This window comes from Chiloscyllium punctatum, chromosome 25 (genome assembly GCF_047496795.1).
Source record: "Chiloscyllium punctatum isolate Juve2018m chromosome 25, sChiPun1.3, whole genome shotgun sequence".
NCBI classification, from domain to species: domain Eukaryota; kingdom Metazoa; phylum Chordata; class Chondrichthyes; order Orectolobiformes; family Hemiscylliidae; genus Chiloscyllium; species Chiloscyllium punctatum.
Window position 1 is genome coordinate 31,464,730 of NC_092763.1, and position 18,949 is coordinate 31,483,678.

Sequence of the window (18,949 nt, forward strand, 5' to 3'; positions counted from 1 at the left end):
ATCTTTAGAATACTGAAAAGAGAGGAGATATGTTTTGTGATGATATCATGCTAGAGGGAGCAAAGACTAATTTGTTGACTACAGGGAGAATAGTTTTCGGTGGAAGGTGAAGACAAGGTGTTCATCAACCAATTCAGAAGGTGGGGGATTCCTCTATTGAAGAAACAAAAGGCATATTAATGTGTAAGTAAGAAATGTTTCATTGTCTGAACAGAGGTGATAAAAATGGAAAATCTTGGAGAATGGAATAAAATCCTTACAGGAGGTAGGGTATGAGAATGTGCACTCAAATAATTAGCTAAATTAAAGCAGTTCAAGCAACAAGAAACATTTCAGCCTGACCTCATTTATCCTAGCATGCTGAATAAAATTATGGAAGTCTGGTGTGCCACCCCGACCTGCAAAATGTCAAAGGATTAGAAAAGGGCACATACTGCCCCCCTTATTCAAAATGGGATTGACTAGTGAGTCAAATTTCTATAGTGTACAGCCAAGGGAAAATATCATTAGGGTACTATAAACACACATGCAAACTATATGGAATTATAAAAGGATATCCAACACAACTTCAAAAAAAATTGTTTCACAAATCTGATCAAGTGATCACTGATGGTTCAAGGACAGTCAATAAATTTCACTGACTTGAATTTTCAAAAGGTACCATCTGAGGGGAAATTAAGTTTGCACAATAGGGTTGAAATGACAAGATAGGTAACAAATGGACTGAAGAACCACACAACAAAACAAAAATTGAAGGAGATAGTAGGGGATAGTAATAGAGTGATTACATGTAGGAGTCTCAGGTTTCAATATTAGGTGACCTTTATTCACAACATTCATTCATGAAGAGGGTTATAAATGCTGATGATTTTTTTTTAAAAGAGTGCGAATGTGGATCTAAGTTTAGCAAATTACTTTACTAAGCTAAGTGCCCAGCTAAATACTTGAGAGTGCTTAGCACATTGGCTTAGTCCATTTTGATGGCTTCTCTGACTTTCACAAAGCCTATTGTATAATTTGTGAACATAAAAGATGTAATCTTTCAGAGAGTGGGGAGTGTCTGGTTTAGTTGGCTGGATGGCTGGTTTGTGATGTACAGAGATCCCAATAGCATGGGTGCAATTCCTACACTGGTTGAGGTTACAAATAAGGTCCCACCTTACCCTCAGGTTAAACTCTCACTCTCTCTGAGAGCAGCTCTATGCTCCTTTAGAACTACAGCAACTTTACCTTTACTGTTCTCATAGCAGTGCAGTCAACACGATTAAATAAATTAATAATGAAGGAATACAATTGTTAGGAAAGCATTTGCCAAAAATTGATGTGTGGCTGGGCTGCCAGGACTTGTAGAATTGACAATGAAGTAACGTTCAGTGCAACAGATGCAATTTATTGATTTACTCATCACATTAAGAACATTTAGAAATAGTAATCCCACAGAACAGTGACAAAAGATTTCTTATTTTACAGAGTGTACAACCTTTACAGTCACATAAAACACGTGTTTTTTTAAAATCTAAGAGGCATTACTAAATTAACATTTTGAATTTTGGAAATAGAACATCTTGAATTCTCGAGCAACTGATTCTCATCTGGTGCAAAAGAAAAATTGTCAACATTTGAAAAAACACAAAAGAACTACCACAACACAATGAATAAAGTTAAAAATTCACAAAGTGAACAACCATTTAATGTGTGAGCAGTAACCAGCTAAAAAAAACTATATCCATCATACCACTTCTTATACATTATATGCATAACAATGTCAAAACAAGATTTGTATCGATTAAATAGCCCTGAACCAACTTGCTTGATTCATAAAGTACTCCCATATTATAATATGCAAATTAAAAGTATTTGAAAAGGGATGCACAGAATCACTCATGCCATATAAGAGAAAGCAGTCCAATTCTCAACAGTATGGCACAGATCCACATTGGTTACATTGAGCTACGTCTGCTTTGGTAAAATGCAAGTGTGTAGGAAGCTGTAGCAACTATAAGGAGTGAATCAAAAGGAGTTCCATTGCATCCATTGAACCAGTCTTTTCATTAAGCTTTTTGGAAATTGGGCTGTACCTGCACTTGCCGGGCTATTTGTTAAAAATCACTATTGGGGTTTATTTTGAATTAAAAGAAGTTAAAAATAGATTTTTAACATCTGTCCCATGAATCAGATATTTACCAGGATTAACAATGAAATGGAAACAATTTTAAAGGATCTAATTATGAGTGTTACAGAATAGCATAGAATACAATATTTTTCAACGGCATGTGAATTAAACTTGAGTCAAGTTGTCAAGAACACAGAACTCGCAGAATGGCTTCACAATTATGGCAAACCAGAATACTACTAGTCAGATTGTGTGAAGAAACCAAAACATTTGTACAACTGACTCCTCTTCCCAACTTTTGTACCTTTTAAAAACTTATAATACAAAGAATGAAAGGTAGGTTGAGAAACAACATTCAAGTTGAGACCAGGAGAAACAGTTCACGAGCTGTGCCAATTAATTGTGTTACTAAATTTTGCGGAAAACATTTTCCTGTCAGTGTGTCACATTATAGCCTCTTTATGATGCCGCATTATATGCTGGTTCTTTTCTGACGGCCTACGGAAGCCTTTTTTGCAAAACTCGCAACGGTGAGGATAGTCCTTTGTATGAATAGATATTACATGACGCTTGAAGCCTGAAGCGTCTGTAGTACTATATTCACAATATTCACACTGGTAAACTTTCTTGCCACTATGTGTCTTCATATGCTTCTTAAGCTCACTTTGCTGCCGAAATTCTCTCTTACACCTTTTGCATTTAAAAGGAAGGTCCTTAGTATGGACTGAAAGAATATGGCGGCTAAGTATAAAAGGATCTGCAATTTTGAAATCACAGTGCCTGCACTGATGAAGCTTTTTACCCTTGTGAGTTGACATGTGTTTCTTTAGCTCTGATGGACGATGAAATCCCTTATCACATACTTCACATTTGTGTGGGAATTCCTTGGTGTGTACAGATATGATATGACGTTTAAGGTCACTAGAGTTGGAGCTTCTGTGGTCACAATGTGGGCATTGATGGGTCCTGTGTGCCTGAAATAAAGTGGCATGCTTCTGCAGATCTTTGTCATCCAAAAATGTTTGAGGACAGTGGTCACATTTGTATGGCAGCTCATTGCTGTGCTTAGTTTTCACGTGGGTCTTCAGATTAGAAGCATCAGCGGACCTGTATTCACAGTACTGGCAGTGGTATGGTTTCTCTCCTGTGTGAGTTCGCATATGCTTCTTGAGTTCTGATGGATGACGGAATCCCTTTCCACACTCGACACAGATGTGTGGAAAATTCTTGCTGTGCACTGCCAATAGATGGCGATTGAGAAGACCCTGTTCAGCTGTCTCATAATCACAAAATTTACATTTATGCATTTTAGTTTCTTTCTCCCTACTGACCAGTTTGTGAGCAGTTACCGCTCCTGCCTGAGCAAATCGTTTTCCATACTCGTTATATTCATATGTTTTCTCTCCTTTGTTGATGAGCTTGTGACTTTCCAGGTGATTATGAAAACTTGCTTTTTTATTTGTTGTATAGTCACAGTCTGTACACTGATACTTCTTTTTAGTTGTCTGCTCAGGATGGTTCTTCATGTGCCTTTTTAAAAAACCTCTCGATTTAAACTTCTTTCCACAGATGTGACATGGGTATACTGTTATGGGCTGTCCATCAGGACCTATGATGACAGCTTTAAAAACAAGAAAAAAATTAGTGAGCAAGCTTTCTTCACCTTCATGTAACAAAGTGAATAAAATCTTTATATTATTGTTGCTTGAAAAATGGAAATAGACTAAACAACTGATAGGATTCTAGGATCTATAAATTTGAGGTAAAATAAATTGCTCTAAAGTGAACTAACCTACAAATGGGTTGGTTTTTGAATTCCCTGACCATATTGTGATCACATCTAATTTTGCTGCACGGAAGAGGAAGAAACCCTTTTACATCCAAAAGAAGTTAAAAACAGCCATTACTGTACCTTAGACAAAGGCCATAAATCTACTAAGTTTGTTGACAAAGATCCCATGGGAAACATTTACAGACACATAAGAAAAAGCAAGAAATATCAGTGAAAGCTTTTCCAGCTGGAGTAGTTAAATTGATAGTCTTCAAGGGGCATGCCTTGTATACTGTACAATAATGCGGAAAATGCTTTTTGGACAATGCCACAATATCAGACATCATGGATAACTAACTTTTGAAGACAACCATCCTTAATTTTCTCCTTGTGAAAAGTATTTGCACTTGGTGAGATACTCAATGTACACACAGGATACAGATTACAAAGATGGATCTAAGTATACCCTCTCACAGAGAGATGTAATAATTGACATATTAAGTTGAATTTACAGATGAATGATTGACCCTGTTTACCCCCATCTATAGACTACATTCGTTCTTAAGGTTACATACTTTATAGCTGACATTCCTCTACATTTCTCACACTCGTCATTTACTGCAGACTCAACCTCAGTTAGGTGTTGCAATTAAGTCATATTGTTCTGGACTATTAAATGCACATTATTAAGTCTTACTTATCTATTTGTTTAATAAACCCTTTACTATTTTAAGGGTCAAGTCCAATGAGAAAGTACCGGTTTTTGATAGTGTACAGTCTGCTTTGAAACATTAATTCTTATTAAAATCTGAGAAAAGAAACTGGACTGAAACATTTGCTTTTAATGGTACAGATAAAGCCCACTGATTCCCAACGAGTAACTACACTTACCTGTATGCCACTGTCTGCCATCACCCCTTCTCTTCTTCCTTGCTTTTTGCTTTAACACTCTGGTAGTACTTGTGCTATCACTTATTTGTAGGAACTGACTTGAAGTGCCATTCTTGTTTTCTATCTTTGTCTCAAAATTGTTACCTTGGGGAAAACAATGCAATTTTGAAAGTAACGTAACTAATATCAATAAATTTTTCATAACAATGCATCTTATACATTCAAATATTTTTCAGAACATAACATATTAATACCAAAGATTTTTTTTCTTTCTGCAAATAGTGGCATTTTCTTCCAAAAAACAAATTTAACATTTTTAAAAAAAATCATTTTGTGGGAAGAGGACATCACTGGCCTAGCCAACATTTATTTCCCACTTCTAGTTGCCCTTGAGATGGTGGTGGTAAACTGCCTTCTTGAACCACTGCAGTCCACCTGCTGTGGATTGACCCACTATGCCTTTAGGGAGGGAATTCCAGGATTTTAACCCAGCAATAATGAAGGAATGGTGATATATTTCCAAGTCAGGATGGTGACTGACCTGAAGGGAAACTGGAGGGTGGTGCTGTTTCCATATATCTGCTGCCCTTGTCCTTCTAGATGGAAGTGGTCGTGCGTCTGGAAGGGGCTGCCTGAGGATCCTTGGTGAATTGCTACAATGCATCTTGTAGACAGTACACACTGCTGCTAAGCATCGATGGTGGAGGGAGTGAATGCAGCACCAATCAAGCAGGCTGCTTTGTCCTAGATGGACAAGTTACTTGAGTGTTGTTGGAACTGCACTCATCCAGGCAAGTGGGGAATATTCCATCACACTCCTGACTTGTGCCTTGGAAATCGTGGACAGACTTTGGGGAGTCAGGAGAGGAGTTCCTCATCACAGTATTTCTGTATTGTTGCCACTGTGTTTATGTGACAAATCCAGTTGAGTTTCTGGTCAATGGTATTGCCAAGGATGTTGATTCTGGGAGATTCAGTGATGGTAACACCACTGAATGTCAAGTGGCACTGATTACATTGTCTCGTATTGGAAATGGGCATTGCCTGGCATTTGTGTGACGTGAGTGTTATTAATCTAAAGGATCAGCAAAGGTAGAGGTATTGCAGATGGAATTTTTCTAGTGGCTTATTTATACTCAGTCCAGGTCTCACTGCAGTTGCGATGCAGCGACAATAAAACTGTACAGGACTTCTATTGATTTACAAAGGTCTTTGTTGTTAAGACACTCATTGCCATAATTTGTAGAAGGTCAAATTGGCATAGCTAAACCAGTGTTGGATCTTCTTGACAATGGTGATCTTTTGAAAGAGGTGGTTGCCAACATATAGAAGGTTCTCAACATTTTCTAGACTCTCTCTTCTAAATGGGAGGTGAAATAATTGGTGATCAGGTTCATGCAGCTTACATACACAGTCATTCTTCATGTGTGGGTGAATGGAGGACATAAAGAAGCAAAGATACAGAGTCAATTTTGAAACCATCAGTTATATTATCATCTATTCTACATTTATGCTTACACTTCTAAAAGTTCTGGTTTGTATGGTTCAATACAAAGATGCAATTAATTATATATCAAATAATGTTTTTAACCAATGGACAAAAATAAGAGTAACCTCAATTTTTTCTGAATACCTTTTTTCTTGGAACATGCTCCTTCACTAGATAAAGGTGCCGGACATCCTGTAACAACTTACTGACATAGCAGTTATTCAAACAACAGCCAGAGTGCCAGTAGGCTAAATAACTGTCCTCACTAAGCACCTACAAAAATTATATACTCAGTAGGATCACCATGCTATTTGAAAACAGAAGCTAGAACTTTGAGTCTGTATTAAATTAGCAACTTTAGTGAAAAACTTGCTGCAAGGCTTCATACGTGGCATCAGATAGGAAAGTGGATGCTGACAATGGAAGAAGGAATTAGGAGCAACAGTCTGGTGAATTGAATCTGACTAAATGAGCATTATGACAGTTCTGACTGGAGATATTCAAGATTGAGTGACACACTGAGTTAGCCGAGGAGCTCCAGAGGGCAGGTTTAAGGGCGCTAATGGTTCCAGATTCAGTGTGGTATAAAGAGAGGAAAAACATTCCTCAAAAGCTAGTCAGAGTGAGCGAATACGCAAATCATGAGGAGATTACAAACAGAAGATTAATGCTAAAACAAGCATGGAGTTTAAATTTAATATGTTGCTTGATAGGAATCCAGTGTATGTCCTCAAGGATAGTAATGATAAATTTGTGGTAGTTAGTTCAGAATGGGATATAAATGGCTATTTTTGCCATTATCTCACAAAATAGTTAAGGTCTTACAAGAAAGTAAAATCAAAATACTATGGATGCTGGAGATCTGGAGCAAAGACAGACAAGGTTGGAAAACTGTGTAGAAAGAAACAAGTAAATGTTATAAGTTCATGATGATTGTCCAAAGAACAGTGGCAGGTGGCATATGGGCAGGTAAGTGAATGAGATAGTAAAGTGGATCAAGTGTTGGAGGCAGTGGTTGGGGTCGATACGAATATTTAATTGGGTCAGTTATATAGTTAGCCTGGAGTTAGTGCAGGTTTTGATATCTGTAACATTTCCAGGCTAATACTAGAAGAGGTAAGTCAGAACCCTCCGAAGTCTTCAACTCTAAATTAGAGTTGGGGACTTTATCAGAGGGTGCCAAATGAAGGGCAATTTTCCTAATGGGAGTTTAAAAATGTTCTAGGCAATTATCATGTAGTCAGTGCATGGGGATCCAACACACCTCCAACAGGTACACCCAGTTTCTGACTGACTAGAAGATGGAAGTTGTATAATTGATTTTGAAGTCTAGATCCTTATTATTATACACTGCATACAACTGTGGCCCCAGTACCATTCCTTGTCGGATGCCGCTTACCAACTGTTGTCCCTACTCTCCGATTACATTCTTGCAAACAAGCAGCTACTCATCCTTATATTTTCCCCTGACTCTTGAATGTAAAAAAAAAGCTATTACCCTTGTAACAATCTTCAAACACTTCAATGATATTGGTTAAACAAGATTTTCCCTTTCTAACTACTCATTATTATATCTTTGGTCTCTAGCTATTTTTATATTTTTTCCTTTTTTTTAAGGATTGTAATCTCTAGCAGTCTACCATTTTCCATTTACAGATGAACCTTGATTATCCGAAGGACATGGGCAGGCAACGTTCCATTCAGTTAATCGAATTTCAGGTAATCGAATGTTGGATAACATAGTTTAGCCGAGCATCGGGACCTTGCGATCTTGCCGGATAATCCAATATTCGGAGAGTCGAGGTTCCTCTGTACTGTGTGGAATAGTCTTTCTGCTATCTCTTCACTGCACGTGAAAGGAAATGTTAAGCCTCAGATTTCTTACCATATGCAGCAGCCCATGCGACAGGTACAAAGGCTTTGTTGATGCCAGAATCCTCTATCGGTGTTTCATGGACTGTTGTTGCCTCCTCATCTCCAACAATAACCTCCATGTAAACTTCATCAGCAATATCAGCACAATCTGCATAACACATGAATAATATTTTAGTGTAAAGTGATTCAACATTTTGCAGTTTTAAGAAGTTAATTGATGAAGCATCTTCCAGTCAACATCAACATTTTGTGCATTACCACTGGCTGCAGAGCTTTCTGACGATATTTGTGCTTTTTCAATAAGGATTTCTAATCCAGGCTGAAGTATCAATGGGTCAGTGCAGCCAACCCTGAGGAAGACTACCCGGAGTGCCAAAAATGTCAGGACAAGAAAAGACATCACCCTACTTCACATGAAATTAAAATGTTTTCAATATGGAAGCTAATGGTCTCAAGCCTGAGACTAAGCATGTGAGCAAGTGAGGAAGCAATCAATCAAGTTATGGGAAGGGCTGAAGGAGTATATATTAGCAGTAGGAGAGAGTGTTGAGTCGGGGGCGAGAGAGGTGATGAGGGATTGGTGGAACACAAGAACAGCAGTAGACCCTATGGTTTGATAAGCCTGCTCAGCCTTTTACTGCAATTCTAGCTAGCCTTGAATTTTAATTTCACTGTCCTGCCAGCTTCCCCAATACTTTGATTCCCTAAGACACCAAAAATCTGTTTATCCCAGCAATTAAGATATTTAGATTTTAGATTTTGATGATATGGAGAGAAGACTTAGGCCAATATGTATTGTTCCTTTAAAATTTAGTACAATTATTGCAATTTATGAAGAAGTTTTAAAATCATCAGTTTAATTTATCAACAGAAAGTACATTGGTGAGCACTGGAAGTCAATTATATAACTTCAGTCAGGTCTGTAAGGAGAACCCTACACCATTTTAGTTCTTAACACCAGTGTAGGAGTTCAAAACAAGATGCTTAAGTGCATAATTGATAGCAATTTTCAAACATTAGTTAAACACTTAAAAATGTATCACAAATATATTCTTTTCTGGGAGATAATGCAGTTACACATTTATCCCAATAAAGTTGAATAACATTGCCAAAAATTTCCTTTGAAAGATGCAAGTTATTTTGCCTATCATTGATGCCTCAATATGCAATCTTGTTTTGCTGCTCTCTCAAGTTCAGTGTGCAGGTATAACCAATAATACTTCAATTGAAAAATACGCTATGATGCAAGTTTATTTTTTGAAAAGAAAAATAAAGGATCCACATACATAAAAAAACTCAGCATAAAGACTATAAAACACAATACCTCCTCATTCAATACATATGGTTTCAGCGGGTAACATAGTCCTGCATAACGATGGGGCAACACAAAGAGAAGGTCAAGTATAGCAATAAGAGTATAAACACAAGAGTAGCTGAAAAATAACTAACTTAAATTGCATATGTATGTCACACAAAACGTCAAAATTTTTCATAACATTCTGAAATGAGTTCCAGGCCTTTAAACTCATTTACAGTATCTAAGCTAATGCCTGTGTTTTCTCAATGCCTTTCCTCATTGTTGCCTATCCATTAAAGTTAGCTGTCATGTTGCAGTTCTGACAAAGGTCTCCATCAGAAATATCATTACATTTTCCATATACTAACACCAACACTGAATTTCCATTATTCAATTTATTTTACCTCCACTGAACATCTAGGCAGTGCCAAATAACCCAGTGTCATATTAAGTTACAGAAACCATTGCAAACTGCCAAAAAATGTTATGGATGAGTATAACAGGCTCACAAAATAGAATCTGGAAATTTCTTTCAAGTCAAAGCAGCTGTTATACTATACAGTTTTGACAAGTGTTGATCAAAACATTTCACATTCAAAAATAATTACTTTCAATTTAATACAAGTTAATTGACACAGCAAGACAGTCATTTAGCTTGTATTTTAAGAGAACTCTTTAAAATGTAGACATTTTTCAAACTTTATACAATCCCTCGTCTTATTTTAATTCCTGTTTTTACATATAGTCACACTTTGTTCAAGAGGCCTTTCTTCTAATTCTAAAAAGAACACAGCACGTCAGTAAGCACTATTGTCTCAGGGTGAACAAAGGACCTAGGATGTTAGGTTTCCATAACTGCACACAGAAAGAACAAATATCACTTCTTTCTGAAAGACGGCTGAACTAAATCCACAATTGGTTACCTATCTGAACTCTAGTCAGAGGGTTATTTACCAGGTAACATGGCTAAATTAATTATTTTTAAATAAAATATAGTTAACTTTTGAATGAACACTCAAATAGAAACTGTACATAAAATTTCTTACTAATATCATCTTCCTGAGCTGGGTCTTTGACAGCCATGTAAACCATCTTTTCCCGAGGCATTCTACCAACAGTTCCTTGTTCAAGTACTCCAGCTATGGTATGACCATTCTGATAATCATTCTCAGTAATAACTTCAGTTTCACCTTCAAATAAGAAAATAGATTTTAAAGAAAAACTCAAATCAAATCAACTTATATTATTATTATGCTGTTGACAATGCACTAAGAAGGAAAGTGATGAACCAAAAAGCCTGAAAGGCGTTATTAGGAAGTAGACTGTACAAATTAGTTCAGAGTTTCAAATGTGAACAAATTTCCTCTAAGACAGCTTAAATTTCATTTCAGTAGATGCTAAGTTCACGCTTAAAAAAAAACAGCATTCAGGAACAATGCCTTCTCTGAACTGCCTGCAGTTTCATAAATACGCATTCAAGCAATTGATGGGAAAGAAGCTTCAATGTGTACCAATGTAACATGACAGAGAAAGGCCAACTCATTGAAATGTAAGTTTTTGTAAAATTTCCCAAGTTACAATCTTTCCAAGTCACTTTTACATACTTGGAGTCTTATTTCATTTATAAAGTTAGACATTAAAACCTTGAATGTAAAATAATTGAAATATATTTTTGTTGCCTCTCATCTCTTTTCTGTTCAAATCTGTACATACAGAGGAACCTCGATTATCTGAATATCAATTATCCAAATATTGAATTATCCCAAGGAGATCACAAGGTCCCAATAGAAACATTACATCAAAGAGGTGTTTCCAAAACTGATCGCATCTTTTGTTTACAATGATTAAAAATGAATTCGGCTTACTGAAATTCTGCTGAAAACAGTCTGAGGCGTTGATGGGAGCCCATGCAGAGTCTCCAAATAACTGACTGCTCACCCATTCTCCCTCTCCCCACACTTTCCCTGGAATTCTACACAGGCGTTTACCCTGAACCCCTCCCCCACCCCCTCTCCAACATTGTCCCGTGCAGGGCAAAGGTGGAACTTGACAAAAAGTTGCAAAAAGGTTGTGTGTGTGTGTGTGCGCATGTGAGAGCATGCTATTTGTAGACAGCACGCCCCCCTCACCAAAGGCAGCAGCAGCAGCAGTCTCACTGTTAGTATCCAGTCAGGCAGCCAGGGGAGTGGGTGAAGCAGACAAGGGGCCGGTGGTGTGGACAGGAGGGGCGGTATGTGGGTGGGGGCGGACAGGGTGCAGGGTTGGGGGTGCGGATGGAGGCAGGGCTGGATGGGGTTAGGGTAGCACATGGGGTGGAAGTGGGGGTGCATGGGGGGGGGGCGGAGAGCAAGGTGGGAGCGCATGGGGGGTCGGAGAGCAGAGTGGGGGCACATGAGGCACGGGGTGGGGGCCAGTGTGCTGCTGCCTAGTCTCCTGAATGGGGAGAGGACTTAGCAAGTGCTCGCTGTGTCAATCCCATTGAACTGACTAGGATGGGAGGCATCAGCAATGCTTGCAGGTCCCTTACACAAAAGTGTGTGTCTGCTCAGAAACAAACCCTGAGACAGAGGGAGAACAGCAGGCAGAGCAAGGAAAAAAAGGAAACTTCAGAAAACTCTGAGCCCCAGAGGAGAGGCATTGAATCAATTAACTGAATAATCAATTATCCGGAGGAAATAGTGCCCGCTCATCTCGTTCAGATAATTAAAGTTCCTCTATATTACATGGAATTAAATATTCCAACATGCACTACCTGCAGGTCTCATTACGAATTTTTGAATCAAATTGGTCGAAGAGAAACACTATTGCTGGCCTTGTTCGCAGAGAACCCAGATTTCCTGCACAGGATTCTGTTCTCCTTCAAATGGTAACTGCAAACCACAGTGCAAGTTCTGCGAGCAGGTGTAAGCATCATTCACTCACTGTTGAGTGCAAATAGTCTAGGTCGCAGTGTTATTGTTGATGTACCTGTTCAAATTGTCTCTGGGCTGAAAACAGCTTTCCATGCTCAAAGTGATATGGTGGGGTAAGAAAATTGATCTATACTTTCTGAAACAGGTTGGTAAACATTTTACATTGCATAATGCAAAGTCAACTAGGCCATCAACCTATTTACAAGGTGTTGTATGTCATGTTTATATCCTGGTTGATACACCAAACAGTTTGTTCTAACATTTAAATCAGGCTCCCATAGTGGAACTATGACTTTAATGAAAATCTAACACTGGTCTATTCTGAACATTAGGCAGCCAAAAGCAGGCAGGAACAGAAATGCTTCTCTGTTCTACTGTGACTGTCCAATCCGCTCCACTAACCACATTCTGAAACTAAATCCACAGCAATATTTTTCTCCCTCCTGAGTGATGGTCTGCACTGCCATTGTTCCCCGGTCATTGTGGATTGTTTTATACCCTGTAGTGCCCAGTGATTCTTTCCCCCTTTATTCTTTCCCAACTGTCAGAAGCCAAGACTAAGTTATGCCTGTCTCTCTTCATGGGGTAGGTGGAACATTTCTATTGCAGTCCTATTCTAGCCCCCACCCATAACCCTTTCTCTGATATATCACTATCATCATTGGTGCTGCTTTACTCTATCATACTCTCTCCTCAGTATCCAAGACCCCAAACATATCTGCCAAGTGAAGCAACATTTTACCTGCACTTCATGTAATTTAGTCCTTTTTAAAAATTTTTCATTTTGTGGGAGGTGGGCATTGCTGGCTGGCCAGCATTTATTTCCCACCCCTAGTTGCCCTTGAGAAAGTAGTGAGCTGTCTTCTTGAACCACTGCAGTCCAGCTGATATGGGATGACCCACAGTGCCATTAAAGACAGAATGCCAGGATTTTGATCCAGAAACAATGAAGGAACTGCGATATATTTTCAAGTCAGGATGATGAGTGACTTGGAGGAGAACTTGAAGGTGCTGTTTCCATATATCTGCTGCCCTTGTCCTTTTAGATGGAAGTGGTCACGGGTTTGGAAGGTGTTGTCTGAGAATCTTTGGTGAATTTCTGCAGTGCATTTTGTAGATAGTACACACTGCTGCTACGGAGTGTTGAACAAGAAGAAGAAAAAACCCTACAGTGTGGAAACAAGCTCTTCAGCCCAACAAGTCCACACTGACCGTCCGAAGAATAACCCATCTTTCCCTACCCTATATTTACCCTGACTGATGTACCTAACCTACACATTCCTGCACACTACAGGCAATTTAGCATGAACAATTCAACTAACCTGCACACATCTTTGGATTGCGGGAGGAAGCCCACACTGACACGGGGAGAATGTACAAACTCCAGACAGACAGTCGCCTAAGTCTGGAATCGAACCCGGGTCCTGGTGCTGTGAAGCAGCAACGCTAACCACTGAGCCACCGTGCTGCCCCGACATTGATGGTTGAGGGAGTGGATGCTTGTGGATGCAGTGCCAAACAAGTGGGCTGCTTTGTCCTGGATGATGTCAAGCTTTTCGAATGTCATTGGGGCTATACTTATCCAGGCAAGCGGGGAGTATTCCATCACACTCCTGACTTGTGCCTTGAAAATCGTGCACAGACTCTAGGAAGTCAGGAGGTGAGAGTTACTTGCCACAGTATTCCTAGTCTCAGACCTGCTCTTGTAACCACTGCATTTATGTGATGTGTCCAGTTGAGTTTTTGATCAATGATAACTACCAGGATGTTGATCGTGGTGATGACACCATTGAATGTCAAAGGGCAGTGATTAGATTATCTCTTGTTGGTGATGGTCATAGCCTGGCATTTGTGTGGCACGAATGTTACTTGCCACTGGCCAGCCCAAGTCTTAATATTGTCCAGATGTTTTTGCATTTGGATACAGACTGCTTCAGTGTCTGAGGACTTGCAACGGTGCTGAACATTGTTCACCAATGATTGCACAATCTAATACTGGCATTATGATGGAGGGAAGGTCATTGATGAAGCAGCTGAAGATGGTTGGGCCGACGACATTACCCTGACGAGCTCAACGACTGACCTCTAATAACTACAACCTTCCTTTGTGCCAGGTATGACTCTAATCACTGGAGAGTTTTCCCCCGATACCCATTGATTCCAGTTTTGCTAGGGCTCCGTGATGCCACATTTGGTCGAATGCAGTCTTGATGTCACTCTCACTTCACCTCTGGAATTCAGTTCTTTTGTCCAGGTTTGAACCAAGGCTGTACTGAGGTCTGGCAGAACCCAAACTGGGTGTCACCGAACAGGTTATTGCTGAGTTGATGCTGCTTGATAGCACTGTTGATGACACCTTCCATCGATTTACTGGTGATCGACAGTAGACAGGTGGGTTGGTAGATCCACAAGCCTGACCACCCTGGCCGACCCATTGTCTCAGCATGCTCCTGCCCCACTAAACTCATCTCTGCCTACCTCGACACTGTCCAATCCCCCCTCGTCCAGGAACTCCCCACATACATTCGAGACACCACCCACGCCCTCCACCTCCTCCAAGACTTCCGTTTCCCTGGCCCCACGCCTCATCTTCACCATGGATATCCAATCCCTCTACACCTCCATCCGCCATGACCAGGGCCTCCAAGCCCTCCGTTTTTTCCTCTCCAGACGTCCCCAACAGTACCCTTCCACCAACACTCTCATTCGTTTGGCCAAACTGGTCCTCACCCTTAACAATTTCTCCTTTGAATCCTCTCACTTCCTCCAGACCAAAGGGGTAGCCATGGGCACACATATGGGCCCCAGCTATGCCTGTCTCTTTGTTGGCTACGTAGAGCAGTTGATCTTCCGAAATTACACCGGCACCACTCCCCACCTCTTCCTCCGCTACATTGATGACTGCATTGGTGCCACCTCATACTCCCGCGAGGAGGTTGAGCAATTCATCAACTTCACCAACACATTCCACCCTGACCTTAAATTTACCTGGACCATCTCTGACACCTCCCTTCCCTTCCTGGACCTCTCCATCTCCATTAATGACGACCGACTTGACACTGACATTTTTTTACAAACTCACCAACTCCCACAGCTACCTGAATTACACCTCTTCCCACCCTACCTCTTGCAAAAATGCCATCCCGTATTCCCAATTCCTCCGCCTCCGCCGGATCTGCTCCCAGGAGGACCAGTTCCACCACAGAACACACCAGATGGCCTCCTTCTTTAGAAACCGCAATTTCCCATCCCACATGGTTAAAGATGCCCTCCAACGCATCTCGTCTACATTCCGCACCTCCACCCTCAGACCCCACCCCTCCAACCGTAACAAGGACAGAACGCTCCTGGTGCTCACCTTCCACCCTACCAACCTTCGCATAAACCAAATCATCCGCCGACATTTCCGCCACCTCCAAAAAGACCCCACCACCAGGGATATATTTCCCTCCCCACCCCTTTCCGCCTTCCGCAAAGACCGTTCCCTCCGTGACTACCTGGTCAGGTCCATGTCCCCCTACAACCCACCCTCCAATCCTGGCACTTTCCCCTGCCACTGCAGGAACTGTAAAACTTGCGCCCAGACCTTCTCCCTCACCTCTATCCAAGGCCCTAAAGGAGCCTTCCACATCCATCAAAGTTTTACTTGCACATCCACTAATAACTTTTATTGTATCCGTTGCTCCCGATGCGGTCTCCTCTACACTGGGGAGACTGGGTGTCTCCTAGCAGAGCGCTTTAGGGAACATCTCCGGGACACCCGCACCAATCAACCACACCGCCCTGTGGCCCAACATTTCAACTCCCCCTCCCACTCTGCCGAGGACATGGAGGTCCTGGGCCTCCTTCACCGCCACTCCCTCAACACCAGACGCCTGGAGGAAGAACGCCTCATCTTCCACCTTGGAACACTTCAACCCCAGGGCATCAATGTGGACTTCAATAGTTTCCTCATTTCCCCTTCCCCCACCTCACCCTAGTTCTAAACTTCCAGCTCAGCACTGTCCCCATGACTTGTCTGGACTTGTCCTACCTGCCTATCTCCTTTTCCACCTATCCACTCCACCCTCTCCTCCCTGACCTATCACCTTCATCCCCTCCCCCACTCACCCATTGTACTCTATGCTACTTTCTCCCCACCCCCACCCTCCTCTAGTTTATCTCTCCACGCTTCAGGCTCACTGCCTTTATTCCTGATGAAGGGCTTTTGCCCGAAACGTCGATTTCGAAGCTACTTGGATGCTGCCTGAACTGCTGTGCTCTTCCAGCACCACTAATCCAGAATCTGGTTTCCAGCATCTGCAGTCATTGTTTTTACCTCGTTGATTTTCACCCCAGATTGGATTTGTCCTGCTTTTCATGCACAGGTCAGACTTTGGCAATTTTTCCACATTGTCAGACAGATACCAGTGTGGTAACTGTACTGGAAGAGCTTGGACAAGCGAGCGGCAAGTTCTGGAACACAAGTCTTCAATATTATTGCCAGAATGTGGTCAGGACCCTATCCTTTGCAGGATCCAGTGCTTCCAACTGTTTCTGGATATCACGTGGAGTGAATCAAATTGGTTGAAGATTGGTATCTGTAATGCTGGGGTCTACTGAAGGTGGCCGAGGTGGATCATCCACTCTGATCCAGTCTACTGCATTCACTGCTCACAATGTGGTCTCTACTACATTAGGAAAATGAAGCATAGATGGGGTCAATGCTTCAGAAAACACCTATGTTCTGCCCACAAAAATGACCCTGAGGCTTCTAGTTGCCTGCCACTTTAATACATCATCCTGTTCCCTAGCCGACATCTCTGTCTCAGGTTTGCTGCAGGATTCCACTGAAGCTGAGCACAAGCTGGAAGAACACCACCTCATTTTCCACATGGGGATCCTGCAACCCTCTGAACTCAATATCGAGTTCAATAATTTTTGGGCTTGAACTTTCCCCATGTCCTAGCCCCCAATGCCACACATCACACATCGTGGTTAACAATAGGTAGTGTCTAATGGCAAACGTGAGAACTGCAGATGCTGGAAACCAGAGTTTATATCAGAGTGGTGCTGGGAAAGCACAGTAGGTCAGGCAGCATCCAAGGAGCAGGAAAATCGATGTTTCGGGCAAAAGCTTTTCTCCATTAACAACTATTCACCCTCTTATCCAATTCATTATTCACTCCTTTGTCTGTCCAATTGCTGTTCACTCTCTTTGGGCTCTATCCCCACCTACTGTTTATTCCTTTCACCCTATCTTCTGCATATAAGCTGACATTTTTAGAGCTACCATCAGTTCTGCGGAAGGTCACCAGACCCAAAACGTTAACTCTGATTTCTCTTCATAGATGCTGCCAGACCTACTGAGCTTTTCCAGCAATTTCTGTTTTTGTTTCTGATTTACAGCATCTGCAGTTCTTTCAGTTATCATTTAGTACTTGTAATAGAATTGCAGGCCTGAACTTTCAATCAGCCTTCCCATTCACCACCGTATGGAATAGCATCCAGAGATGTCATATGATAGAGACTGGTCAGTGCCGTGGAAAATAAATGCATTCTGGATTTCAGTTCTGGTGTCCATTAAAATTAGGGAAGAATCCAGACATAAGTATGAATGTTTCTAATAAAGAAACAGTGGAGCTTATTTTTTCACACCACTCTGGCTAAAATAGTTATAAAAGTTTGGCCAATTATTGTTAGCTCATATGCCCAATAGCCTTTTAATGCATTCGGTCAAGTTTTCACACTGCTTTTGATTCACCTTTGGTTCATTGTAAAATTAGTAGAGGAAACAGTTTGTGTATCTTCATTAAAAAAATTGAATTGCATACACTATTAAACCTTAATATTTACCTATTTCTACATCATCTTCTGGTTCAGCTTTAAAAATATACACTTTGATGACCTCAGCTCCAAACCCATCTTCTTTGGAAGAATCATCTTGCTCAATATCAGTGCTTATTTTTATTGGTGCATCTCCCATCTGGTCCAGCTTCTCTCCAACATCACCTACTGAATAAAACAGTTATAGGAACTGTTATAACACATCAGAAACTTAGAGGTCAATAAATCTTTTACAAGCTGTTGGACAAACTGGCATCGAGTTTAAATTATACCTCCATTATGGAATCATGACAAATCATATGCTAAAACTTATTCACAAATTATTAACCAAGAGCTACAAAAACCAAGCAGATGTGAAATTAGGGGATCTGTACTAGCAACTAACAGAGAATGAACACCACCAACATCAACTGAGCTGGTTTTCTGAACCAAGCTATATATGGGAACTCATTTTATCAGTGAAACATTTGTGAATGTTGCCATTCAAACCCTGTATGTTGGTTCAATAATCTAATAATGCTAGGCTTAGTAACTGTTTCAATACTATGAACATTAATTGCACATAAATATTAAAATAGATCAATTGAAAAAGGTGAAACCAAGAAAACATTAATGAAAATTTTAAAAACTTTTTAAAAATGTTTTCTTCAAATTAATAATAAGTTGCCATCTAAATAACACTTTTCAAAGTATAATATTATTGTCACCTAAGACCACATGCTTTAAACTGTGAAAAAAATTATTTTTGCTTATGACAACGATAGACTCTGGATTT

The 18,949-nt window shown here is 40.5% G+C and overlaps 1 protein-coding gene across 7 annotated transcripts in view; it reads right to left on the minus strand.

Moving 5' to 3' along the window:
* Window positions 1-1,364: 1,364 nt before the first annotated feature.
* znf711 (zinc finger protein 711) overlaps window positions 1,365-18,949 on the minus strand; it is a 63,233-nt gene continuing 45,648 nt past the window's right edge. For 6 of the 7 annotated variants that reach the window (XM_072594921.1, XM_072594923.1, XM_072594924.1 and 3 more), the window contains 5 exons: window positions 18,184-18,342; window positions 10,483-10,626; window positions 8,150-8,287; window positions 4,776-4,919; window positions 1,365-3,734 (listed from right to left, as the gene is read on the minus strand). In XM_072594921.1, the coding sequence (XP_072451022.1) occupies window positions 2,557-3,734; window positions 4,776-4,919; window positions 8,150-8,287; window positions 10,483-10,626; window positions 18,184-18,342 (1,763 nt within the window). In that variant the 3' untranslated portion in view covers window positions 1,365-2,556. The remainder of the gene's footprint in view (window positions 3,735-4,775; window positions 4,920-8,149; window positions 8,288-10,482; window positions 10,627-18,183; window positions 18,343-18,949) is intronic. The other variant, XM_072594926.1, reaches the window with a different exon arrangement.